Genomic DNA, 27,365 nt, shown 5'->3' on the forward strand with positions numbered 1-27,365 from the left:
TTTGGTCTCACTAACAGAAGGAACACATTATTTTGGGAGTTTTGGTGTCCAGGGTAAGAAGATTTTTTTTTTCAACAAATTATGTATGTTTGTATAAATTCAACAAGTGACATTCTTTGAGGATATCTTTATTATCAACAATAAAATCCGTGGTGGGGCAAAACTACGAGACATACATTTTGAACAGAATATTTAACAAATAAATAGAATAGGGTCACGCTTTACATTAAAAATCAACAAAAGAAATGGGAATCATATGGGAGGAGGCTATATTTGACATCAAAGATTCCACTTGTTTAGAATTATCAATATCCTAAACGGAATTATTTTAACATGAGAAAAAATCATAAAACTTGATGGCACCAAAATACAAGATATCGATGACATCTGAATTAGATTTTAACAGATGTTTTTACACTGACAAAACGACCACAAGATATATACGTATGTATCAGATGAATTTTAAATAGTATTTTGTTTGTTTGTTTGTTTAATCATTAACAAATGTTGCATTTTTTTATACAATGATCCCCCGCAAACGAAATCAAAATTTGATCTGTGAAAATCAAATGTTTACAATTCAATAAGAAATTGATATATTTTTTGATAAAATCAGAATCGGTAGCATTTATAGTCACAAAACTATGACCTTGTGACCTTGTAACAAGATATACTAGTAACACAACTCAGGTTGTGTTTTTTTTGTCATTACCCACAGAAGATAATATTCAAATTATCATCTGCCTGCCTTTTCCTTAGAGGCTGGTAAGGAGAGGCTTGGTAAGAGCTGTAGAATTCCCTTCTGACCACCTCACGTCAAAAGAGGCAGCGAGCGTTTCATCGAGCTGTCACACGTGTTCGGGATTGGTTTGTTTGTATGCATATTCCCGCCATAGCAACGTGCTCTCTCCTGCGCCACTATTAATTACTGCTTTGAATTTATGCTCTTTCAGTGCAAATGCAACAATTGGCTACCAAGAAAAATTAATGCAGTCAGTGTCATGACGACTGGTTTAAACAAACACAATGGAGAGTTCATTTGCATATCAAACATTATATTCAATCAAGTCTAAGCAAACCTTTTGAAACAGTATTTTAGTCTACTCATGGGACATTCCAGAATTGAAGGACATTTCAGAATTTGACGAGAAAACCAAAAATATTTAATTTAAAATGGCTTTACATATTGCCCCATGTCCCTTCCCTTAGTCTCACATAAATATCAAATAAAATATCTTTTTGATGTGATTTTATCTTGTATGTAACAGTTAAAATATTTTAAACGCATTTTAAATAATTGCAATTAATGCTCTCTGTTTTGTTTCTCAGCACACGAACGGCTTAGTAAAATGTTTTTCACCATCAAAATCATCAGCAGAAATGACCTCAAGCTAATTTGTTTGACCATTGATAAGCTAATCGCTGGTCTTCAACAGTTAGCATATTAAATCATACAGTTAGCATGTACTCTTGAGGATAAAACAACATTTTATTGATTTCAACCCTGTTACTGTAATTATCATAAAATTAAAAAAGTGCCTGTCGTCAACAAAAAATGAAATAAAAAAATATGGCAAATGAAGTATCTAATTAAAATCTTACTTTTGTGAGTCTAGCCGGACGATAATAAAATCTTATGGTGATTTATTAATATTTTTTCTTGAAAATAAATAAATAAAATAATAGACTAGATATATAGGTCGAGATAGATACTGTAGATGGATGGATAAATCGGAATATAGATAGAATGATTGATAGATAATCTGTTATTCCAAAATATTGCTGCCTACATTGTCCTCCATTCCTGGAATGACCGCTACACAACTATGATGGAAAGATAGAATGATTGATAGATAATCTGTTATTCCAAAATATTGGTGACTACATTGTCCTCCAATCCTGGAATGACCGCTACACAACTATGATGGAAAGATTGAAAATAAACACATACGCTGAGAGGGTTTAGACAGAGGAGGTTGGAGGTAAAGGCTTGGAGGAGCGCACAAGTGGAGGCTCAGGCACATTTGTTCATGCAGAGCAGCAGCTCCAGACGTAGCGCGATGCGTGTGTGCCATCCCAGGGGGAGGATGCGGATGTAGCGCGCCACGATGGGTGGCCGCAGGAGGTTCTGCACTGACGAGGAGCGGTCTGAATTTCCATAAAACACCTGAAGAGAAGCATGAGAAGATGTGTCAGAACGATCACTTATAACTGATTTTTTGTCTGACTGGCGATTGTGTTCTTCAACTGACCCTGTTATTCCCAGTCTGGTCCTTGTAAAAGATCCAGTTGAATTTTTCGTCCGTTCGGTACTGGACACTGTACTTGGTCACCCATTCGTCGACGTCGCAGCGACCTTGGGTGAGGATCCCGGAGACCACCATGGCCTCTCTCAAGTCAATCTGCAACCACTGGCTGTTGTCTTGGAACTTGGAGAGCCACGCACAGCTGAAGCACAAAGACAGTTGGTGTTGATTTGAAAAAACATGCTGAGGTGGAGCCCATGTCATTTTCCTCCTTTGCAGTTTGCCTACCCAAATCCTTGGCTGTTGAGACGAGCCTTGCTTGGGAGCCAAGAGGAGAACCATCCGCTATACTGGTCCTCATTGGAGCAGGTGATCTGGTCTGGACTCACCGATCCAGCCTCGAAGCCTAAAGGCTTGTGGTATGGACACTCTGCAAGAAGACACACTTGAGAACTAACTGGCAATTGGTGTTGCAACCAAATCCGGTGTTCTATGTGGAGCTCATCAGAGAACACCACACATAATCCGACCAAAATGTCAAATGCCTGACTTGTTTTTAATCTTCATGTGTGAGGTCTGTAACAGATAATCTCCAAAAATCTGAAAAATCCTGGCCTAATATTTGTCTGTCTCTTCCTCTAACACCACTTTTCACTGGACCTTGGTAAATCATAATTTGTCATTTTTAAGATTGGTTTATGACTCCTTAAAGTAGTTGCTTATTAAAATCTAGCATGAAAGAATCCATTCGTTTATATTTTCCGACCCCTCAAGTTTGAGTTTGTTTGCATATTGCACAGGTTACACCTATGAAGTTTTATTATACTTGCAAAATGGTTCATGTAAGGATGGAGGTTGATACAAATGGTTTAAGCAGCACCAAAGTGACCCACATGCGATCCTAAAAGCATCCACTCTTAATTCTCCACTTTGAGAGATCAGGCGATGGCCATTCGTGGAGTGGGCGAACAGATGGCCGTGCGGAACCCTCTGAAGCTTTACTCTGTCCTCACGTCCACGAACAACCAAAAATAACAAGTCCTGATGGGAATCCTCTTTGAAAAAAAAAAGTTGAGCTGAAAAAGACATTTTCATCAAGAGTGCTTTAGTCCCTTGGAAAAAAAATGTGTTGTATAATGTGAGCAACATGCCACATCGCCGCTGGGGCCCATCCAGTCTAATCCGAGTATTACAACGTACTGAGCAGCAGCTCCGTGCATGGGAATCTGACGGGAGTAAGTGCTGACATAACAGTAAAGCCTGAGACTTGGATGCAAAATGACAACGGATGAGGCAAATGTTTGACTGTGCCAATCGGAATTTGCACCCTATCTATCTATCTATCTATCTATCTATCTATCTATCTATCTATCTATCTATCTATCTATCTATCTATCTATCTATCTATCTATCTATCTATCTATCTATCTATCTATCTATCTATCTATCTATCTATCTATCTATCTATCTATCTATCTATCTATCTATCTATCTGTCCATCCATCCATCCATCTATCTATCTAGAACGTGCACACACACACACACACACACACACACACACACACCATGTGAAAATGTCCCCATTTTTGCACGCCTCTGTATTCATTTTTGTGAAGAAGCTTGCACTGACTCAGAGTGGAGATTCTCCTTGCTAATGGCTCCGCCTTTTCTCTCCCTTGGAGCATGTTCTCCCTGCAGCGTGATGCATTCATGCATGTGTGCATGTATAAATAGACTTCTTCCATTGCTTTTTCACCTATACACAAGAGCTTCCCTTTATCAATACATGATACCAGAGAACATGTTTTCATTTCAAAGTGATTGGCAATCCTTTTCCTGTACTGTTTTTTTTTTATGCCGATTGAATAACATGTTTGTGGTTATGAAACTGGCTTTTACCTGGCATGCAGTCCACTCCTCTCACTGAAGAGGAGCCAGTGAAGGAGTACTGAGTTGGTGACACACCTTCTTCACAGTTGCATTTGCATGACTTGCTGGTCCAGGCTTCAGACACATCCGTCTTAAACAAACCAAGATACACATCACTTTAATAACAAAAGACAAAACAGTCACGTGTAAACAATCTAAAAGTGCTTATTTTTGGATTGAGTCTGTTAGTTATGATAATACAATTTAAAAAAAACATCCCCAAAATGTTAGAAAGAGCATCATGAAGAGATTATTACAAATAAACAGACTACTTTTCTGTGTGTATCAAACGACTGTATTATGATCCAGTCCAATTTACTTTTATGTATTAAACATCATTTGAATGTACAGTCCAGCAGTGTTTGTGCAGTTTCCTCATACCTCTTGAGCAAGACTGCTGAGAATGACTGTTCAAGCAGATGACAGAGACAACATTTTTATTATTTTATTAATTTTTTGAAATTCACAATTTCAATTAAATTCAAACAAACACAACATGTACATCAATCTCTCATTATAAAGACATATGTCACTTAAATAGACATGGGATTAAGAAAAAGTGGAAAGAATGTAGTTTCTAAAAATGAAAATAAGATATTGAAGTGCATTTGGGAAATTTGAATTAAAAATTCAGATTAAAAAATACTTGGTACCCTATAAGCAATCAGCGACCCAAATTAATAAAATAACTCAAATCCTACCGTGAGCTGCAATCAAAAGCAGAGTGGGCAGGAAAGGGCGCACGTTGAGAGCCATCTTGCAGCCTCCACATAGGAAAACGACTGAGCATGGATGGAGGAAGCGAGCCAGCACTCATACAAAGTCTGGATTACAATAATCCACAGGACCCGGATGACCCAACCTAATGCCATGTTTATCTGGCAAAGCCCCTCCAACTGTTCTACTGCTGGCATATGCAGTGAGAGACTACACCAATGATATGTTTGTCATCATTAGGGCAATTTATGCAAGAATGAAGCCACATTTGTGGCGAGGAAACAATCTCGTCAAACAAAGTCAAAGCACTCATTCCAAAACGATATAATACGTTATAATACGTTATTCAAAGGTTCTAAATGGTCTTTGTGTGGATAGTTGTTTGTTTACATGTTGTAAAAATACATAAATGGCTCTTTATGAGTATGAAGAAGTAAAAAAAAAAAAAAAGCAGACATTTCCGTTAATTATTTATTTATTTATTTATTTATTTATGTTTGTTTATTTTTGGGAGAGGTGAAGTGAAGCAAATAAGGTTTTGTTTAATTTCAGGTCCTAGGCTAAATCTAACCCTAGTCTAACCTAATCTAAGAGCTAACAACAACAAAACAATTTTGGTGTTAAACATATATATGGTAAAAGAATTTCAAAGATTAAACATTCAATTCAAACTCAGATGGCATACCCACCAGATTGAATAGTGAATTAATAATAAATAAATAAATAAATAAATACATACATACATAAATAACTAAATGGCACGGATATACAAAATCCCAGCGTAGCAAGAAGCCTGCGAACGCACAGCAAGAGCAAGCCTAACCCTAAGCACAGCAAAAGCGAGAGCAAGCCTAACACAAACCCTAACCCTAACCCTAAGCACAGCAAGAGCAAGCCTAACCCTAAGCACAGCAAAAGCGAGAGCAAGCCTAACACAAACCCTAACCCTAACCCTACGCAAGGGTGTCAGTGTGAAAGTAATTAAGCCTCATTAGGGAAAGCTGTTTTAAATTTGTTCTCATTAAAAGCACCCTTTTGCACTTCTGCCTGTCTCTCACCCAATGCACAAGCTCACTTTTTACTCCTTTGCTGCTATGTTTCAGGAAGAAAACCTCCTTGGGTGACTACTTTGACACAATCCAGACACAGGATCTAACAAAATGAAGGCTCTTGCCCGGCCAGCACCCAAGAAGAGGAGGCGTTGTGCTCGCTCCACTCTAAAACCTCGTCATGGGGTTAAACCCCAGCAAGGGTGTTTGGTATGGAACTTTTTTTTTTTAAAACTGGTATGGCAGCATTACACATTTGAAGCTTTTCATCTCCTTGTGCAGGTCATTCCAGCCGGGCTGAGCGCTTTGGGTTTCCTGCTCGGGAATCACATTTTGCCCAGACCGCTCGTGCTCGGATTGGTGAGCTCGGAGGCTTCCAAGCTCTCGAGAAGAAAGCGGGTCAAAGTCCTCACCCTGCGTGAGATCAACGCTGCTGTCACGCTCGTACGACAAAAGATTTGTACCAAAGTCGCTGCATGACATGTGGTATGGGAAATGCCCACTTCTATTATTAAAGAGTATATTTTTAACTAAGTCTCAGGCTTTGCACTGCTATTTTGCTTTTTTAAACCCTCTCAACTTACGTTACAGCAGTCAAGTTTTTGTCTTATGTGCTTTACTACAGTGGAGACAGTCAACAAAACTCAAATTTCAATTCGTTAGCACAATGTCCAGACTTTAAAATGGCCTCAATGATTCTCTTGTTTTGAAACTCGTGCATCTCAGAGCATGCATTTAAAACACTTCTGTTAATTTTCTGTTTCTTAATTAGACCTTCAGTAAACAATTTTTTTTCTCCCCAAAACTGCTTTTCCACAGGATTTGTTGACATAAGCAAATGCAATGTAAGTGTCCTGCAACTTGTTTTTTTCCTTCAAGTTACAGGACATTGTGCTGCTCTTTCTGTTGTATGTGGCTTGGCCGCATGGGGGCAGTGTACCAAACATGGAAATACTCCACACGGAGCCAGTCTCAAGTGTTCCATAAACCAGTGATTTTTGTTCTTTGCTGAAGACAAAGAATAAGTCTGTTAGTTTGTATGTTGCTCCACGCTTACTAAGTACTCAAATATACTTTGCTTAAGGGATATAACACCATGACTCCAATGCTGATTGTTCACCCACCTATTGGATTTCTCATTAAGGTCACTGGTAAAATAGGATGATTTTCTGCAGCACACCTGATCTGTCACTGCACCCTGGCTGGGGAATTGATGAACTACATGCTATGGGATTACTTGACAATGTCTCCGCCTCTTTGATTCCCCTATCTCCTCCTCTTCCTCCTTTTCCTCTTCCTCCTGAAGAGCTACAGAATCTCTGCCTCAGACATGGGCACGAAATAAGGACAATATTGATTGCAATGGAAAAAGCACCTAGATATCTTCTGGGCTTGTCCAAAGTTGGATGGGAAACACGTGGATCCATCTCATGGTTTGTGACTCACTTGTAAACATTGAGCAGGTAAGAGCATCACTTTCAATCATTCTGTTATCATTCAGATCAGGGTTTTGCTGGTGTTAAGAGAGCAGGATTAAATGTACTATTCTATTTTAATTGACCGAATTGTTCTCTGATATTAGCTGAGTAAAAAAAGACATGTTCATTTGAAAACAGTTCATATCACTATTTCAAGTTGATTAAAAATAAATTCGGAGACCAAATTTCTGTAACTGATAGTTTACCTTTTTGCCTTTCCAGTCCAGTCTAATCAAAATTCTAAATGAAATGCTATTAAAATTAGAACAAGGTATTTTTTGTGTGTGGGGGGGAAATTAAATTCAAATTCAAACTCACATGGCACAAAAGTACTGCTCAATTACAGAACTAGCAGTTCATATTGAAACTTTGAATTTCTAATTTTTCTTGCCATCTTTTTACTAATGCTTTTGACCATACAAAACAATAGAATTTAAAAAGTGAGATTAAATGCATAAAATAAAAAAAGTGTAAGTGAAACCCTTCAAATTAGATGTATTTTTCTCCATCTCAGTTTGCATTTAAATTTACCAACAAAACACTGCTTAAATGGCATTGTTCCATTTGAGTCTGAATTTGAGTTAAACTTTTGTATGTTTGGATGGATTTAACATTTGTATGTTGAATTTTTTTTTTATTTTATTTTTACTTTTTTATCATAGTCCATGCTCTATGAATATACATATCAATGGCTCTCCCATTCTGTCTCAGTGCTGTGCTGAGCACACTCACCTCACCACAGACGGTTTTGCAGACTCCACCTGCCAGATGTGATCCACCTTTTTCCCCATTCATGCAATTTGTGGGCTTTCTCACTGCTCATCATGGGATGCAGCGCCTCAGTTGCCATAGAGACACAAGTGACGAAGGTGGCAGGTACGTAGGTGTTGCTGTGACATGAACCTTGGGTCTGTCGTAGCTCAAAGGTTGTGAAATGTGGTGTCTTTTGGGATTGGTTTATTAAAAAAAAAAATCCAATTAAATGTGCTATAACACCTTTGATGAAATAAGCATAAACAATTTAGGTGTTGTGTTGTTAATCAGTGGAAGATTTTTTATTCACTCAGAATCTGAAATGAATAGATTTAAGACTAATAGACTATCCTTAAAAAGGCTTATTGGGTATTTGAGTGAAATTTCAGGATGACCCTAAAATGACCTTCACAGGTGAACTCAATTTGACCCTCTAAACTTTTGAATTCACATTCAACCATGCACAACTAGCTGTTCGCCAACATAGAAACCCTAACCCATGAATCGAGCAAAACATTTCTGATGTCCACTTGATTGTCTTTCTGTGACTCTCCCAGTCTCTCTGTACCTTTGTTGTAAGCTGCTGATGACACTCAAGGAGCTGTTGATGAATTGTTAGATGTCCTTTTAGCAGTATCAAAATATAATGAAGAGCACTATTTAAATGCTAATCTAATTGAACAAGGAAATATACTGGTCCATTCACAAATCAATACCTGTTGTGATTTTTTTCCATCCAGCGACTTGTTAAAGAGCAAATGGCCAATTGTTTTTCAACGCAGACTACAACCGTATATTTGTGACGGATGTTTGTAATCCCTATTGTCTTCTTTCTGTTTGTCTCAAAGGTTGTGTATGTGTAATGTGTTGAGATTTTCCTATCCCGCAGTGGCTCACGGCCTCCCTGTTGTCTTATTAACACTTCCTTATTTGGTTTTTGTCGTGTGTTTGCGTTGCTTTGCAAATCATTTTATTCAATTAACACGTTCCAACGCTGACTTCTATTTTTCTTCACTCAGATGAAACCAAGCCACCCAATCCAGCATTAAGTAAGAGCAATTTATTTGTTAAAAAGATAGTCTTCTTTATGGTCATTAGCAAATGCTAGTCTGATTTGAAAAAGGGGAAAAAAATGAACTCATTTAAGCATTTCTTCTTTCGTGTCACCAGTTGGTGCTTTGGTAGAACGATGACACATTTGTAAAATTACTGTCTGACCCATAAATGTTTTTGTACTCATACCTGTTACTCAAATGTATGGCGTTTCATGGCGTGCCATGTTGTGTTGCCCCTGTAGCTATGAAGGCAGCAGTGCTGATCCAGCGCTGGTACCGCCGCTACATGGCCCGCCTGGAGATGAGGCGAAGGTACACATGGAACATCTTCCAATCCATCGAATACGCTGGCGAACAGGATCAGCTCCAGGCGAGTGTCTGAAACAGGAAATGTCTTAAAGACAACCTGTAAACCTCACCAAGCTTTTTGTTTGATGCTGTTTCCCCTCAGCTGTCGGGTTTCTTCAGCTTCATGCTTGACAACTTCACTCAGCTAAATGGAAATGGACCAGGTAAGATGACGATGAGAACTGGTGCAAAGGACAACTCAACTCACTTCACAATAAGCAGCAGCTATAGTATAGTTTTGTTTTTGTTTTTTTCCTTGAAGCAAGCATACTTGGTTTCTTACGTCATACATTTTTTCAAAATGTGTGGGTTAAAACTATTTTAAAAAATACATACCATGGTTGTACAGTTTCTTCTCCGTGATTTTCACCCCGTGATCAATAGGGATCGACAATATTCCTTTTTTTCCACTGCTTTGAATTAGAATAGAATGTTCTAATACATACCATATCTGTGTAATACGTATATAATAAGCAATTCAAATGGTTAAATCGCGTCACATTTGTACACGTGTATTCATACATAGCCTTCAGTCAATCAAATGAAACACCACTTTGATTAGTGATGCTCTTTTATTTGGATGTGAAAACCCCTTTGTGTTGCCTAGCAACTAATGTGAGCGTGGCGTGTCGCACGAAAGCAGCTGTGGCTTAAGGGTGCACTGACCCACTCATTCAGCTAAAAAGCCTTATGCACCATTGTAAAGCTAATCCTCATCATCTAGATGGTCTTTTTTGAGTCAAATGAAGTGATGGAAAAGGGCCAGACCCTCGCTGCCATTTATGACACACGACATCTGACACAATAAAGGACATTAATTCACACAAAATAGTCAGGGAAGTGAATCAGGCCTGTTTAGAAATAGCTGTTTGTAATGCTTATTGAATACCAAGGTGTCGCAGAAAAGTCTGCATCATTTCGTAATCTAATGACAGTCAATTCTCACTGAAATGATCAAAATAACTAATTACTAAAACTAACTTAAATTGGGCAGGGTTTGAATTCCCAAAGAGATTTTTTTTTTTTTTTTATAGAGGATTTGGCTTTTTAAATCATTGTAACTGCCATACAACAAATTTTGCTTCGTGTTCACCCTCACTGTGGCCAACAGATCTGATTTCGCAGCTTCTGGAGCCCGTGATTGACCCCTGGTTAGACCGAGAGGGCTGCTACGATGCAATCCAAGTTCCAGAGTCGTACGTCGGCCCACGACTGTCGTTTCCCCTCTCCGTGTCAGACACAAACGCTCTTCTCGGTGCCTTTAAAGAGCAGCAGGTAAATTGTGATTCCTCCCATCGCTTGTCACATATCTCAAAAGCTGTTTGATATCCTTGATTTCCGTTTGAGGTGCATGTGCGAGTATTATTTTTGTCCTCACTATTTATGAAGCTATTTGAGTATTTACTCAATTTCAAGGATTGCTGTTTGAGCAGTTTTTCGATACCTTTGATACTTAAAGGGACACTTGGATGAGCTGAACATTGGCATTTGTATCGTAGGTCTTCATGTAAATGTAAAACAAGCTTCCCCACGTGCTAGTTCATTTACCTAGAAGCACCTGTTGATTAGAAGCCTCCTTTGCACAGACTCTCCACGCCAGATACGTGTTGCAGCTTCTCTATGAGACCAAGAAGCTCCTCAAACAGATGCCCAACGTCATCCACCTGTCCACATCCTACACAAAGGAGATCACTATATGTGGTAGGTGGTCTTAGTCACTTAGTCCTACTATGCTATTGTATTTTAATGGCGGTCAAATGTTTCAAATGGGAGTTGTATGCAGAGAAATGCTAAAAAAAAAAATGCACAAAAGATTTAATGACACCTGGAAGCATCTAGAAAGTATTGTTTGGCCTCTAAATTGTATGATTTGGAGGGATGTTGAACTTTGGACACACCTTTCATCTGTCATGTTCATGCATTTTTTTTCTCTTGTGTACTTTAGGTGATCTTCATGGTCGACTTGATGACTTACTTCTTATATTTTATAAGGTAATGAAAGTCTTGACATTCTGATTTTAGCTTTACAAGAAGGATGTTTTATGAGGACTAACAGCTTTTGGTTAAAAATCAACTCTTGTAACCCTGGGAGCTGCATTTTTCTGTTGTCCCTAATTTGTGAGCCACTTGAATTGAAAATAGGAACAAGCAATCAAATGTACAAAGGCTTCTTTGACTCGATCTTGACCAGAACGGCCTCCCTTCTGCTGAGACGCCATACGTATTTAACGGGGACTTTGTGGACCGAGGGAAAAAGTCAATTGAGGTGGTCATCCTCCTGTTTGCTTACCTGCTACTTTACCCTGATTACATGCATCTGAACCGAGGAAACCATGAGGACCACATTATGAACCTCAGGTAAACAGGAGGTGGAGTATCAAAAGAAAAAACATACATGTTTAATGGTTAATACAGAAAAATCATGCTTCGAGTGCAATCGTAGAAAACATCTTGCCTTTTCATTTCAGATACGGCTTCACAAAAGAGGTCATGCAAAAGTACAAGGTATGGTTTGGCAATGGAGTAATGATTTCTCGATGCCCACAATACTGGATGTAACGTATTACGTTTTCTGTGAACAGGCTAATGGGTGTGAGATCCTGCAGCTTTTTCAGGACGTCTTCAGTTTTCTGCCTGTTGCCACAGTGATAGATGGGAAGGTCCTAATTGTTCATGGGGGCATATCAGACCAGACTGACTTAGACTTCCTCAGTGTCATTGATCGGCACAAGGTCAGGAAGGAAGACTAATATCTGTTTTTTGCACAGATCAGTCACTACTATAGGCAGAAAAAAGTGTTGTTCATAAGTCAGTATTCTAATACATGTGACTATTCTAGTCCTCCCCGAAAAATGCTGCACTATATAGATAAGACTGACTGACTGAGATTTTTTGCCAAACATTTACCAGGTTAAATCGGCGCTGAGGCTTCCCAGACGGAGTTTGGAGCAGCTGGATATCGGTCAGTCCAACAAACAGATGAAAAGAATGAAATCCACGGATACTTATCGCAGTCACAAGAACCAAAGAACCCCAAACCTAAGGTCAGAGCTGAACCAGAAAGGGACTTCTTTCAGACATCATAAATCTTGTCATTTTTAAGCCCTTGGTTTTTGTGTCTCTTCAGAAGGAGGTGCTCCAGACTAAGCCAACAAGACAGCTTTGCCTCCATCTCTTCCTCATCTTCCTCTTCCTCTTCGTCATCTTCCTCACTCTGTTCTCCACACACCCCATCGTGCTTCTCACCTAATCCGTGCACGTCGTCTCCCAATGTGCCATATAACATAAACATCCTCCAAGTGCCTTTTCTGGATTCTGCAACCGCCATTCCACCTCCTTTGCCTCCACAAAAGGAGCAGGAATGGAAACAGGTGACATTAGTGTTTGGCTCTTTGCGCATGTATTCAAAATTTTTGAAATTCAGCTCTTCATTTTTCTACTCAAGCCATATTTCTGTTTAAAATAGCTCATTTATTTTACTTCTGAGCTTATTGTGGCATCTTGGTGTCAAGGAGCTGTAATGTTGTGATGTGCGAAGCTTCAGAAGACAGGCACTAGCTAATAGAAAAGTAGTTCTCTGCCACCATCTTGTGGCATCAATATGCAAACAAACCTTTTGAGGGATGGGTGAGCGACATCTTAGTGCAGAGGAACTATATTCAAGAATTTAGGAGCTTAATTGAGATAAAGGTAGTGCTTGATCACCGAATTGTGGCATCTTGATGCCAAGAAATTCAAGTGAGTTGAGGAACTTTGGACAAATGTAGTGTTTTGCTGCCATTTTATTGCATCTTAGTGCTGAAGAATAACGTTGAAGTATGTTGAGAGACAAAAGTAGTGGTTAGTCAACATCTGTAGGCGATTATAAACTTTTTACGGGGGGTATCATGGCAGAAGACTCAATGATTTATCTCAGCAACTTTTTGTTGTAGATTGTGGACATACTGTGGAGTGACCCCAAAACCCAAGAAGGCTGCAGCCCAAACACATTCAGAGGTGGTGGCTGCTACTTTGGCCCCGACGTCACTCGGAGATTGCTGCTCCAACATGGCCTGCAGCTGATCATCAGATCCCACGAGTGCAAACAAGAAGGTTATGAGCTGTGTCACAGTGGCCAGGTATTTTCACGGTGACTTATTCACTTTCCTATTTCAAGATTTGAAAGAAAACATATTTGTCATTGCTCAACAGGTGATCACCATCTTCTCTGCATCTAACTATTATGAGGAGGGAAGCAATCGAGGAGCCTACGTCAAACTGGGGAGAGATCTGGTTCCACGCTTCTACCAGTACCAAGTCAGCCGCTCAACACGCAAACTCACATTGACTCAAAGGTACATCGAGTTTGGGCTTCACCATTTTCGAGTTGCTTCAATTCAACCTGGCAGTTGGCCTGAATGATTGAAAATGGATGCAAAAATGCAGTAGAGTACTTAAAAGGAACAATATTAAGCACCATGGCACTCAGTACAGCACAGAACTCTGCCAAGGTCAAACAATTAGGCATCAACATATCCATTTGCTCTTTCAACTGATTCCTTTACAATTTATGGCCCATTGGTCCACAATGACACGAGGCAAAAAAAAAAAAATACATGTAGTTACTAACATTGATTTTTGGCTGTGTTCACAGAGTGCGAGCTGCTGAGGGTTCAGCTCTCAGGGCTCTGAAAGAAAAAGTGTTTGCCCATCGTTCTGACCTCCTTGCTGGCTTCCAGAAGTATGACCAGAATGACACTGGTAGGCTAAGCATCAATCACTCTTGTCCCCTGTGCTTCAGTGCATTCAAAGATTTGAAAACGACTCCAACAATCTCTAGGTAGCGTGACGGTCAGTGAGTGGGCTCTGGTGTTGAGTTCTGTCCTGAGGCTGGACCTGCCGTGGAGGACCCTGTGTCCTCGTTTAGCTCATCTGGCACCAGACGGCAGTGTGGACTACCAGTCCTGCTTTGAGGACATGGGAGCCGGGATACAGCTGCCTCAGGTTAGAGACCACCCAAACTCAACTAGTCACATTTATGAAACACAATATCTGTCTACACTATTACAAACTAGCCATCCTTCCATTTTTGTAGAACTTTAATGGCGAGAACTTTGGGATTGTTATTTTTTGCATATAATGTACCCGGCTGTAAGAACGTTTGCTGATAGATTTTTCCCTCTCGTAGGTCACACCAAACCTGGCAGAAACTCTGTTTCGATACAGGACAGACATTGAAATCATATTCAACATTATCGACAAAGACCACTCAGGTAGAGAAGCACTGCACTTTGTTGAAACGACTTTTCTTCTTGGAATTGGTGAAGATCAGTGTTGTTACATTTCAGGTCTTATTTCCATCGAAGAGTTCCGTCATACGTGGCGTCTTTTCAGCGCTCACCTGGGGGTAGACAGCAACAACGGAGCCATTGATGACCTGGCTCGAAGTATTGACTTTAACAAAGACGGCAGTATAGACTTCACCGAGTTCCTGGAGGCCTTTAGAGTTGTGCACAAACTGGACAGCAAGGATCAGCAACACAAGACAAGTGGAGAGTAGGTGGTAGACATTTTGATTTTGGATAGCTGGGCTTTCCCCCTGGAAATAAATTCTGGATTCTGTTGTGATTCTGCAGTGTTCATTATTAACGTTGCAATGGAAAGGTGCAATAATCACAAAGGTTTGTCGGTGGGATTTTAGGATGATCCAAAAATGCAGTTTGGTATAACCAAGAGTTTTACCATTCAGCTACTTTAAATACTGAAACATTGAATAGGTGGACATTCAAGAGCATTCAAATGTTTAGAGGAGGTCAAATGCAGCCACCTGGGATGCAGTCATGCCCACACTTCCTTATGGAATTATTTCGCATACCCTGTTCAGCATGTGTAGCATGTGTAGCTGATCAGTATTCACTGGGCACCATGCATACTGCATCTATTTGTTTATATGCTGGTTTAACATAAAAGTAGTTTCAACCCTGTGGTGATAGATACTTTATTGATCCCGGGAGTAAATTCAGGACACCTGTTGGACACCTTCATTACACTAACTCCTACTACTCTCATTAATACGCAACATTTCGATTAGATCTCTGGATTACCCAGCGAGAACATGCAAACTCCACAATGATCCCAGAATGTTTTAACTGTCAGACGGACACAAGCACCACATGTCAACCGTGGGGTAGATGCGTTAACCGCATGCTCCACCGGGCCGACTGTTAATATACATTTCAGAAATGCGTGGGGTGGTATTCACTTTTGGGAGAAACTATAGATCTTGATTTGGGAATAAATGCACATATGAAATTATGTCCACAGTCCAGGTTTACAAATGTATTGTGAAGACTATTATGTCAACATATCTTTGGAGTAAATATTACAAGCACATGCCTCAAGTCTTTCAGGAGGACCCAGTGTATGGAAAGACGATAGTCAAACAACGGCCTTACAAATAACATTTGGAATAATGAATGTAAATTTCCCCATTGTGGGACTAATCGAGTTTTCCTAATGGAAAGATGTTTAAGCATTTATTTACTATGAAAGAAATCTAGCTTAAAGTTGTACTTGTAGGTCATTCTATCAGTGCAATGATTTGTTGTAGTAGTGAGTATAAAAAGCAGGCCACTATCATGAACCTTAAGATGGATGTCAAGGACATCAAATAATTACTTAATAAAAATGAAATAAAATAACAGCTTTCACTGCATCAGGCAGCTAGAACTTGGCAGAAAGTCCTGAAGGTACGCGATTGCCGCTTTGGACAAATACGTCATGGTGCCGAAGCGGCCACTGGGAGCGCTGTCATAGAAAAAGTTGCAGATTCCTGTTGCAGGGTCCTTCTCGAGGAAATAATCACAGGCACTGTGAGATTTCTGGAGACAAAAAAAAAAAAACTTGTTGGACATGTTTTCCAAAATGGATGCTCCTTCCTGTCAATGTACCTGGTCGCTGAGGAACAAGTTGTTGGCCATGTGTAGGATGCGCTCCACATGGATGATACCCCCAATGCTGTCAACGTCCACGTCGGCTACCAGGCCTAGAACCGTCAAGGTCTCCACCAGCAGCTGTCTGTATTCTGGTTGAGGCACGTGGTTGAGAACTGACTCTACCTGCACTGCAAACTTGATTTCTCTTGCTGTCATCTACACAGAAGGCAGAAAAATGCATCCATGTAGATTCCGTGTTTCCAGGCTGTTAGCGAAATACAGACTTCTGACATGGAATTCGGAATATTGGGCTTTCATTGGAAAGTACCTCTCTTGTGGTGGACGAGGGTAATACGTATCCATCGATGGACAGGCCGTGGCACTTTTGCAGAATCTTCCACACCTTCTGGTAAAAACCCACCGGAACTCTGTTGATGGCGCCATCCAACCTGCGTCTCCTGAGCCATTGGCCTTGCCTCTCCTCCCAGTGCAGTTGCGCGTCACCTTGTGCAGAGCCCACGGGGGATAACATGCCACTGGGAGTGGAGGGGCTGCTGCAACGCTGTGGTGAAAACAAGAATTTACTTTCACAAGAGCGATTCTGGGTTGCATTGTTTTACTTCTCTAGCCTGAATGTTTTTGTTATGAACCATGCACTAGAGCAAAAATTCCCAACCAGTCTGCCATGAGAGCTCATCGGACATGCCATGAGAAATGATCCAGCTTCATATAATTGGTTTAAAAATTGTATCATTATTACACATAATACAGTCACAATTAACATGCTATCGTGTCAACTTTGCTCAGCGTACACAAAAATCGTCAAACCATTCAAATGCGAAATGAAATGAATTGAAAACAGGTGAGGTGAGATGTTTTTACCGTGGAGCGAGGAGAGGTGACATTGCTGCATGTGGACAGACTGCCACTGACGATCTACGTAAGCACATGGATGACATGACATGAAGTTGGAGATGCTTTCGTGCATCCTTCGAGGCGTGATGTGATGAATGAAATCAGTTCGAGCTGGTTACAAAAAAAGATGAGATCAGTTCATGATCTTGTACAGACGGAGCGAGACAGAGCGGCCATTCCCATAATGGAGCTGCAGTACAAAAATATGTACATATAGGAGATGGTCAATGTTAGCGAGAGTCACATATATACTTTTTTTTTTTTTTTTCAAACCCACACTGAGTGGCCGAGAGCCATCCAACTGCAACCAAAGGCAAAAGAAACACCATTATTGGACACATTTCAGTGATTTTTTTATTGTCAGGTAAATTTGCTAACCTCACCTGTCTGATTTCACTTTTGAGTTTGTGTAACCCTGAGCGCTCTGTCTTAGTGGCTCCAGTGTGTCCTAATTCATGGATAGAGATGGCTGGACTAGTGGCTGTTGACTGGATAGGTCGCACTGATGCACACAGACAAGAAAACACACAGCCCGAACATTAGACACAACGACGGAAATAGAAAGACTCCAGTTGCTCTCAGTCAGATAAAATAGCGGAAGTTGTGGAACAAACACTCACTGCTTTTTTCCACTCCAAACTCCTTGCCACTGAGGATGTGGTGCAGCAAGTTCTTCATCCCAAAAGGACTGAGGCTCATCAGGCTCTCAGAAGCCTCCTCACCTACAATGGAATGAAGCCTTTTGGAACATTATCCTCATAAAGATTACATCAAATTAAGAACAACAGACAAATTGTTTCAAAATCTATTAATAACCTGTCTGATAAGTTCCTACCGGAGCAACGAAGACTGCGAGCCAACTCGGTTGCCATCACTTGCATGATGAGTCCTATCCTCAGACGGAGCATGTCACCAAATAGAGCAGGCTGGGAGCGCACATACATGGCCAAGTAGACCATGATTTCCTGCAAAATCAGCAAACGTCTCACACTGGTTGTCACAAAACCCCAAAAAAAAAACATTCCACTGATCTCCAAGGTCACCTGAGTGAGCACAGCAACACTGATGTCCTGACCGCTGGCTTCAAAGATGAGAGCATTCAGCTCCTCGGGGGGGAGGGGACTGGGAAAGAAATGAATGTAAAGCAATTCAAGCATAAATTGAAAGTTTTTTAGCAAATTCGACTTACACTGTGATGACTCTTTCCCTGGGTTCAGGAGGAAGACCTACGGTAATCTGCTTGTGGTGGGAAATAAGGTCTGTACAGGCCTGTGCATCACACACATAAAACAATTACATACATGTTGTTAGATACATCCAATATTTTTTTTTTTAAATAAAAGTATTTATTTCACCACTGTAGCTATACATGAAGCGCATTCAGTTTTATTAAAAACAAGCTCATATATTATACAATAAATTGTTTATGATAAAGCTAAAATTGGATTTCCTGACCTCAGCAAGGACCTCCACTCTCTTGCGTAGGATTCCCGAGATGTATCTGATGAGACCCCATTCCTGGGAGGCTCCAGCTTGCACATACAGCTCCTCCAACAGGGTGCGCACACTCACCCAACCGTGACCTGGACCCGACACCTCAAGGAGCCAATCAGCTCCTCTGGGCAGCGAGCACAAAAAGAGCTTGTAAGGAAATGTTCTGGGTCATCATTGCTTGTCTTTTTGTCTTACTTCATCACATAGAGAATATAAAGGATGTCTGCTTGGTCCTGTAGAGTGGGGCACTCCCTCAGCTGCCTCACCAGCGCTGCAAAATCCGTGTTGCCTTGGGCGTCTCGTGGCAGATGGAGATCAGCTACACTGCGACACTTTGCCAAAAAAACAAAACGATACATAATGATATGTGTACAGTAGGTGATGGCATGCACCAAAGAGGCAATCACTGGAATAAGTGCTGAGATACTTTCTGAGAGGAAAATAGTCAATCGAATTTTTTTTTATATTTGGCTACCTTGTGCTGCTTCGCATGTGAAGCGGGTTGAGGAACTTCCAACAGGTTCAGAGATTTGCGATGCTTGTTCATGAGAGGGACAACAGGTAGATACATGGAAGACTCTGAAGAACATACAAATATGTTTGTTGTAATCTATAATCGCTGCAGAGCGGCAATCAACTCCAATTTTCATTTAATGCAGGGATGTGATTCAATTCTAAAAAAAAAGCCTTTGTGGCTCTAGTTCTCTTTTAAAATAATCCCTAGGAAGTGTGCTTTGTGATGTTGTTAGGAAAGTACTTCTGTTGCACTATGATGCTCTTTTTGCTAGATTCGTATGTTTTTTGACATGTATGTTTTTTACATAATAACACATACACTACTTTTACAAAATTGCAATCCAAAAAGTCATTTTAAAGAAATTATAATAACTTTTATTATTATTATTATTATTATTTATCTATTTTCATAACTTTTATTATAATAACATCTCTGCTATGAGTGGTTGGTTCCCCACCATTCTTCTTTTTGATACAATATATTCAAATGAATAACATGAATTTTACTATTAGGAATGGATTGCCCTTTTAATTGACATGTTGGCAGCTGGTATTGCAATAATAGACAATTCCAACTCACTAGGCATGTTAAGCCCCTGAACCTGGGCCATCATAGACAGAATATCTCTGGTGGTGTGTTCAGCACTGAACACATGGTGCTGTCCACTCTGGATGGGAGGAAGATGACATCTGGAGGTGGTGCTGTGGAGGAGCTGCGTGAGGTACTGATCAAACATGTCGTCTGAGCCTTCTAAAGTGCAAGAAAACATTTAGTTAGGAATTCAACTAAAGTGTGTAGCAAAACTGTGGAAACTTTCAACATATATGTGAAATCACAATAAATATTGGCCTCATGATGTAGGCTACCTGGAAGCTCACAGTGACTGTATTCTTCCCCATAGTCTTTATCTCCCTCGTCATCCACTTCAAGTAAATTGTCGTTTTCTTCATCCAAGAAGCTGAGGTGAGTGTGAAAGGAAGTGTTTTGTAGATTGGGGAGGTCTGACATCTGGATCCTAAAGGCACACCAAAACGGATGTTCACAATTCACAAAAATTTGGGGATATAATGGTGAAATTTCAGAAAATGTTGGTGAACTTATTGAAGCCTCTAATATCTTAAATGTCCAACTGTTCATAATTTCAGTACAAAGTTGGAACTGCAAAATTTGTTCAATGGGAGCCATGGTCCTGTATGAGAAAATAGACCTTGCTCCACCAAAATAGCCATCCTGCAGCTTGCTCAGCGTTGCTAGGATACACGGATCAATGGCATCTCCATCGTCAACTAGGAAAATGAAAAATGGGAACAATAATGTCACTTGAAAAATGAAACCTAGTAATTACAAATCATGAAAACAATGGAGAATGAAAATCTATTCTGGGGATACAGTTGTTAGCAAAAAAAGCAGTCTAGAGCCGCCACACATACCAAAAACTCTCATTTTGATCTAAAATCTCTCTCACATGCGCACGCACCAAAAATCAGCAAAAAAGCATCAGCTACTTAATTACCAAGCATGCTGCGAGTGATGGGGAAAGTCAGGGTGGGCCGTCCTGTCATCCTCCAGCAAGAGGAGAGATAGGCCACTTCTGTACGCAGCATTTCCACGATCATCTGGTTGTCCAGGGCCAAATAGAAATGGTGCTGATCCAGAAACTTCACAGCAGAAGACAGCAGTGTGAACAGCACAAAGAGTAATGAGGGAATCACAAAAGAGGAAGCTTGTTGTACCTGAGGGGTGAAAATGTAAGAGCGGTTCCTGATCTCATAAAATTTGGATGTTCCCAAAACTCCGATGTGTCTGTAGGGCCTGCCGCTCAAATCCAGCTTCTTGCAATTCCCTGTCGCATTGACACACAAAAATGGGATCACTACATAGTTTCACATTGTGGACTACTTGGATAAAATCATTTTTTAACTTATTAGTGTTTCATTGTAAACATATCAGAAAACAGGCAAACATGTTGACCGGTTTTCCAGGAATGTCTTTAGTGCTTAAAACAAGATTTGTTTGCTTATTATAGTATAAGAAAACAGTGTTTTGTTTGCATTTGTGTGTGGGTACCCAGTCGGACATAAATGTGGCTCAAGATGCGAGCAGGCAGGACCCTGATTGGCAGAACCTCAGACAGCATTTGGACCTTTATCTCATGCTCGCGCAACAAGTTCTGGATGTCCTTCGATTCTGCTAAGACACAAACTGATGCAAACACAAGCAAGTTTAAAAAACGTTAGTCTGAAAGGGGATATTTGCATCAACATTCATGCCATGTCTTTCATATCCATCTTTGTGTACTAGTACACTATTTGTCCTCATTATTAAGTCAATCCATTCAGCGCACTGCCACTTTTCCCTTACTAGTACTCAGTTACACATTACTGGTAAACTATTTATACGCCACTAGCCAACAGGCAGTAGCAGAAAAAAAACATTACTAATAATAGTTCTATTACCGTGTTAAATTTCAATACGTCACTGTACTTTACCAGTAAGATTTAATTGCAGACTTGTTTGCCAAAATGGTACTATTACTACTACTACTACTGAAACAGATGCTCAAACAACTTTCCATTCCCAACTCAAACCAACCTTGTACCACAACATCTGGCTTTAAATTTGTAGAGAACCTCCTGTTGAGTGGATCGATCTCTCCTGGTGCCAAAAAGCCCTTCCAAGAGAGAATGCACATGGGTTAAATTTGGAGTAGCAGGGTTAGGGTTAGGGTTCACAACACAAGTGGTGCTAAGGCTTATCGTACGACATACCTCAGCCAAAAGGCAGCCCAGGATGTACAATGATTGTCCCCACATGTGAGGCAACTGGCCCATGGCTACTCGGTCCACAGAGTGGGGGTTGCTGTACTCCTCCTCCACCTGCAATTAAATACAGCGTTAGTTCTCCATGTATTTCATCAGTAGTAGTAATAGGCAGATATCAACTAGTGTATATTGTTGCCACCCTAGTAACACGCCCTACTAGTATTAATCTCATTATCATTCTCAATGGAGTGATGTACCTTGTCACTTGGTACAGCATAAAGTTCAGGCAGCAATTTGATGCCATTTTTGCCCCGGATCAAGATCCCCTCCAGTGCCTCACGGTACTCCTGCACCTGAACACAACACACAACGGTTTAGTATGACATTACCGTGCATTCGCAGCCAGTCATTAAAAGAAACCTTCATTGTGGTAGGGAGTTTGTCTTTCTTACCTGCACTTGGTCTCCTGTAAAGATTCCATCAAGAATGAGGTAGGTCCAGAAGATCGGCCACTCGCATTCGATATTCTCAAATAGTTTCAGCTCAGCAGGATCATAATGGAGCCGGGTTGGGTCCTGGGAGATTGTCCAATATTTAGGCTTTGAATAAAAAAAATACTGGAAATCTTACCTCTTTAGGACAGTGATATCCATCCCTGATGAAGCGACAACAACCATAGCGTCCCTGTGAGGGAATACAAGGTTACTGGTATTACATAAGAATAATACAGTGTATCTTTACTGAGCCAACACACTTTTGTCTGAATAAAAATCAACAGAAGAAAAATGACACCAAAAAAACCTTAACACAATTTACTCACAGATTTTCTTTTTTTTTTTTACAAAAAACTACTATGTAATTTGAATAAAAACAGGTGGTTACGAGTTAAATATGTCACAGCAGAGTGGCCTGGTAACGCTGTTTAAAAAAAAAAACCCATCATTTCTGAATAGAGTTAACAAAATGTGGTCTTAAATAGTACCTGCAATTTACTAATAATCTCCGACTTGGTGATGGCCACCAATTCTGCATCCTCCACTGCAAAAGCAGGGAAGGAGATAACAGATAGGAGGCCAGCATCTATTTCCTTGGATGTGGAAGCTCTGGGCAGCATGGAACACAGGATGGACTGAAGCATGTCAAAAGACGCGAGATGGATATCAATGATGTCAAATAAATGGCTCTCCATATTTGTGCACGCTTAGAAGGTTGAAGGCGCATTGTACCTGACAGTGTTCTACTTCATCGGGGAGAACATGGATGACAGACTTTGGGCCACCGTGCGCGCCAAAAAGATCCAGCTCATCGATAGCTTCAAGAGCTGCCTGGAAACACAAATACATTGCACTGGTTTAGATCGGGATTGCAGTACCTCATGCAGTGATTCCCAACCAATTCTATTTGCAATTAATATACCTTAGCGATTCCGACAGAGCTCCCGTTGAGCTCAGGGATGCCCTGGTTGGTTTTGTCACCTCGCTCCCACATCCCATAATCCTAAAAGAGGGCAGCAGGCCTTTGTTCACAATGTCTTCATCTCCTAACAGTCCGCTCATCAAATCATGATGCTTACCGCAACCTTGTACGCAGCCTCAATGTAAAAGACCAAGTTTTGGATGAAAGCCACCTCATCCAAGTTTGAGATGATCCGAAGACCTGCGTGATCACATTCATTTTTAGGTTTTATCATATGATCAGGTATTTAAACTTTGTATGAGTGAAAGTTTGTTTAGTGCGTGTGAGTGGTTATTGATATTTTTTTGCCTAAACAACACCTCATAGAAAACAAAGCCAAGGCCCAAACCTGATGCCGTCATCTGTGCCAACATCAGCAAGTAAATCGAAGTGGCATCCACCTGAAGATGACCCCACTGGTCATCTCCCACAACGGTGGCACAAGTGGGAGTGTCATATTTGGCATGCAGGCAGTCCTTAGTACTCTGTGTGTGTTTGAACTTCTCAACCTTAGCAACCTAAAAACAAACAACAGGATGTAGTTACCAAAGAGCAGGACTTGGGAAGCCTCTTAATACAGGTCTACATCAAATTATGAACTACAGATTTATTTAAAGAATGTATAAATAGCCTTTATGGAAAAAACAAACAAAGAAATAAATAACACAGGCCTGTTTTACCTGTCTTATCATGCAACGCAGAAGTCCTTGCATCAGTTTGACCACACTCTGCCAAGAAAGCATATAAGAGTAAATACAGCTAACCTCTACTCAACTAGCATCTGTCCACAAACACACTGTTCACAAACACAGTGTTATGCTGAAGATGTTTTTACAAGGTTAACTTATTTTCTTGTTAAATTTCTCCATAACACAAAAAAGTTGAACACAAAATATATTGTTTAATTAAAAGAATATGTGCTATTTAAAAGAATATATACTAAAACTCTTTACATGTGACCTATAACCTTCCAGTTGCAAGGATAGCAGCTTAATGTTCAGCTATATGCTTTTCCTGACATTTATATTGCTCTCCAGCAGAATTATTTAACTATCTGTCCATCTATCAGTGCATCTAAGTGTGCATTTCACTGTGTTTGTAGCCTTTTGCCACTGTAACATTGACTTGAAGTGAATCCTACTGAAGCACAGAGGAGCCCCAAATGTTTGATAATCTTCCAGCCAATATCCGAGTATAATCAGCATGTGGGCGATGAAAGAAAATAGGAATGAATGGCTGTCACAAACACCTGCTCCAGTTCGTAGGCCTTGGCCTTGTCCTCGTCACGGTCAGCATTCTTGCGATAAGCCATGCCCAGACCCCACACGGCCAAAACACTGTACACATTATCCCTCACCCATGCATCCTTTTTCTGGGTGCTGGCAGGCAGGAGCCCTGACACTGGGTTCTGAAACACATACACAAACACACATGCACACACAAAACTGAAACTCATAACTCAACAACAGCAAGGGAAGAAGGGAGATGAGAACTTGAATTTGAATGGTTTATTACCCATGAATTCACAACAAGTAATGATCTTATATGAAGGTAAACCCGCTCTAGCATTTATTCGATATCATTGATCTCCATGCATGCTTGTACCCTCTTGGTCCGCAATTGTAAGACTATTCAGCAGACTTGGAAGTGGAAGTGAAGTGAGGCTGTATATTAAGATAACCAAAATGTCATCTGCAACATTTAAGTAAATTACTGCAGAGGTTTTCTTGCCCTGCATTAATTCGCATTGGCTCTAGTAGACTTTTAGTGCTTCAGTTGTATGTTGAGAAAAGGAGTCACTAGAATTAAGCATGACAGAAATCAACACTGCTGCTTCATTTTAGATTTTAAAAAGTTAAATGAATTGATAAATGAAAATGCATATTCCATTCATTTTTTTGTGGTAATTATTAACTTCCTGCAGTTTCAACTGCAATGCTTTGCTTGGTGTATGTATTCCCTATCTCATCAAAGAGGGTATACAAAGCAAATATGTCCAGCGTGCTTCAAAGTCAATTCACGAGTCGGTCCCAGGAGGCAGGCCTCAAGCTACACCAGGGTTGGTTGACCTTTGCCCGTGTTTGTTTTTATGCACTTCACACTGGTGGAGCCTGAACCTCAAGGGACAACAGAACATCTGGATTTGTCGATGCAAAAAAAAAAAGAAAAAACAGCATGTTCCTAAATATTTATTTCTGCAACCAATAGCTAACATTGAAATACTGTTTTGGTCAAATAGTTGGGGAGAGCTTGGGAACCACCAATGTGGATCAATTCAAAGAATGTTCTGGTGTCCTCATTCATACCACAATAATGTGTTTTGAACTTTGGTCTAAGTCCAGCCATCCATCTGCACTATTGTCTCTGTAAAGGCATGTTTTTATGTAGCTTCCTAAATTACGGGAACATAAAATTTGTCACACGAAAAAAATAAACATTTTGTCAATTTATATTGCAACAATTAAAAGAGCCTATTTGACTCTGTTACAATGGATCTCATTAGACTTTGTGAATGTACCTGATAAAGTGGCATGTTAGCATAATAGCACAATGAATTTGATTTTGTCTGTTTTACTGCACACTTTATATTGCTAACAACTTTTATGTGCATCTCAGTACAAATGAACAATTACTTAAATACCGTTCTCATTTATTTAAGTAGTGTTAACATACAAACTGGCAACAACAGAAACACAAAAATTAAAGAGCAGTAGTGTATCAGGCCTAAGTGTTCATCAAAAACTAGCATGGGGTTTTATTCCTAAAATGTTTATGAAATAAAACTGTAAAGTAAAAAAGGAATGCACTTAAATAAAAAAAATGAATTGGACATAAAAAGTTACATATTAATAATGAACCCAAAAGTTAAATACAACTGGACAGTACTTATGACAGTGATACTTTTCCGCTACCGCACGAGGGCGCCCGCGATCCACTAGCGCTACTTATACCACATTTTATGAATATTTCTCTTCTCGTCCACAATCCAGGCTCCATTTTACCATGAACTGTCAAATGCATACAATTGTTGAGTACCTGATGAGACAGAATAGTCTCCTGGACAAGCCTGGCATATCCATCCAGCCTCACTCCCGAATTACTGCGGCTCCTCATCCTTGTTTCACAGTCTGGTTATAGTCCGAACAACACACGTCACATGTTTCATGCAAATCTTCCCTTCAATCGGCTCTCTCTTCAAACTGCTGTGCGTGACTCCGCTTTTCTACTGAGGAGCATCCACCCGTATTTTTACACAACGCAAAAATGTTGAGGACGTCAAAGGCAGTGGTTGGTTGGTTGTCACAAACGACGCTTCGTCGCATAAGGCGGAAAAAAAAAAATAATGCCTGTTCATGTAATTTCACCTTTGAATCAACAGAGGGCGCCAATGGACTTTCCTATCATGGTTGACGCAACCGTTCCAATGTAAACAGTGCGTTCCAATGTAAACGGTCCTTCTACCCACCGATCTATCTATCTATCTATCTATCTATCTATCTATCTATCTATCTATCTATCTATCTATCTATCTATCTATCTATCTATCTATCTATCTATCTATCTATCTATCTATCTATCTATCTATCTATCTATCTATCTATCTATCTATCTATCTATCTGTGTGTGTGTGTGTGTGTGTAGGAACATAGATTTTAAAGAATTCAATTAATTATTTAAAAAATGAATAAAAAAAATAAAATGAATGAATGAATGAATGAATGAATGAATGAAT

The 27,365-nt window shown here is 40.1% G+C and overlaps 3 protein-coding genes across 7 annotated transcripts; 1 reads left to right on the plus strand and 2 right to left on the minus strand.

The window, feature by feature from the left end:
- Positions 1 to 112: 112 nt before the first annotated feature.
- On the minus strand, positions 113 to 4,982 carry rs1a (retinoschisin 1a). Its single transcript, XM_088370970.1, has 6 exons — positions 4,877 to 4,982; positions 4,557 to 4,582; positions 4,146 to 4,266; positions 2,535 to 2,676; positions 2,253 to 2,448; positions 113 to 2,167 (listed from the first exon to the last, which is right to left on the minus strand). Exons 1-6 carry the CDS (start codon positions 4,929 to 4,931, stop codon positions 2,015 to 2,017), a joined length of 693 nt encoding a protein of 230 aa, XP_088227096.1. The 5' UTR covers positions 4,932 to 4,982; the 3' UTR covers positions 113 to 2,014.
- Positions 4,983 to 5,901: 919 nt separating this feature from the next.
- On the plus strand, positions 5,902 to 15,442 carry ppef1 (protein phosphatase, EF-hand calcium binding domain 1). Of its 2 annotated transcripts, none has more exons than XM_088371432.1 (20): positions 5,902 to 6,151; positions 6,224 to 7,404; positions 8,131 to 8,295; positions 9,192 to 9,221; positions 9,470 to 9,597; positions 9,679 to 9,739; positions 10,687 to 10,850; positions 11,162 to 11,276; positions 11,521 to 11,567; positions 11,767 to 11,933; positions 12,044 to 12,080; positions 12,158 to 12,307; positions 12,486 to 12,619; positions 12,703 to 12,946; positions 13,508 to 13,693; positions 13,767 to 13,909; positions 14,209 to 14,315; positions 14,395 to 14,558; positions 14,743 to 14,827; positions 14,903 to 15,442. In XM_088371432.1, exons 3-20 carry the CDS (start codon positions 8,244 to 8,246, stop codon positions 15,112 to 15,114), a joined length of 2,226 nt encoding a protein of 741 aa, XP_088227558.1. In that variant the 5' UTR covers positions 5,902 to 6,151; positions 6,224 to 7,404; positions 8,131 to 8,243; the 3' UTR covers positions 15,115 to 15,442. The 2 variants fall into 2 exon arrangements, with proteins under 2 accessions (XP_088227558.1, XP_088227559.1); XM_088371433.1 differs by having other exon boundaries at positions 12,706 to 12,946.
- A 96-nt stretch (positions 15,443 to 15,538) lies between these two features.
- On the minus strand, positions 15,539 to 26,982 carry phka2 (phosphorylase kinase, alpha 2 (liver)). Of its 4 annotated transcripts, XM_088371429.1 has the most exons (31): positions 26,669 to 26,980; positions 24,882 to 25,040; positions 24,313 to 24,360; positions 23,982 to 24,150; positions 23,751 to 23,833; positions 23,594 to 23,674; positions 23,404 to 23,502; positions 23,160 to 23,306; positions 22,808 to 22,861; positions 22,630 to 22,752; positions 22,435 to 22,530; positions 22,184 to 22,291; positions 22,008 to 22,086; positions 21,483 to 21,617; positions 21,149 to 21,258; positions 20,929 to 21,073; positions 20,623 to 20,701; positions 20,282 to 20,430; positions 19,995 to 20,165; positions 19,374 to 19,477; positions 19,094 to 19,230; positions 18,860 to 19,022; positions 18,594 to 18,673; positions 18,448 to 18,526; positions 18,240 to 18,369; positions 18,025 to 18,126; positions 17,788 to 17,906; positions 17,372 to 17,425; positions 16,818 to 17,051; positions 16,505 to 16,705; positions 15,539 to 16,435 (listed from the first exon to the last, which is right to left on the minus strand). In XM_088371429.1, exons 1-31 carry the CDS (start codon positions 26,744 to 26,746, stop codon positions 16,262 to 16,264), a joined length of 3,690 nt encoding a protein of 1,229 aa, XP_088227555.1. In that variant the 5' UTR covers positions 26,747 to 26,980; the 3' UTR covers positions 15,539 to 16,261. The 4 variants fall into 4 exon arrangements, 2 of the variants coding, with proteins under 2 accessions (XP_088227555.1, XP_088227556.1); XR_015857581.1 differs by lacking the exons at positions 15,539 to 16,435; positions 16,505 to 16,705 and adding an exon at positions 17,682 to 17,705 and having other exon boundaries at positions 16,948 to 17,051; positions 17,372 to 17,515; positions 26,669 to 26,982; XR_015857582.1 differs by lacking the exons at positions 15,539 to 16,435; positions 16,505 to 16,705 and having other exon boundaries at positions 16,948 to 17,051; positions 17,372 to 17,515; positions 26,669 to 26,982.
- Between the last annotated feature and the right edge of the window lie 383 nt (positions 26,983 to 27,365).

Source organism: Syngnathus floridae, chromosome 3 (assembly GCF_059516105.1).
Source record: "Syngnathus floridae isolate MCC-2025c chromosome 3, RoL_Sflo_1.0, whole genome shotgun sequence".
In the NCBI taxonomy this organism is placed as follows: domain Eukaryota; kingdom Metazoa; phylum Chordata; class Actinopteri; order Syngnathiformes; family Syngnathidae; genus Syngnathus; species Syngnathus floridae.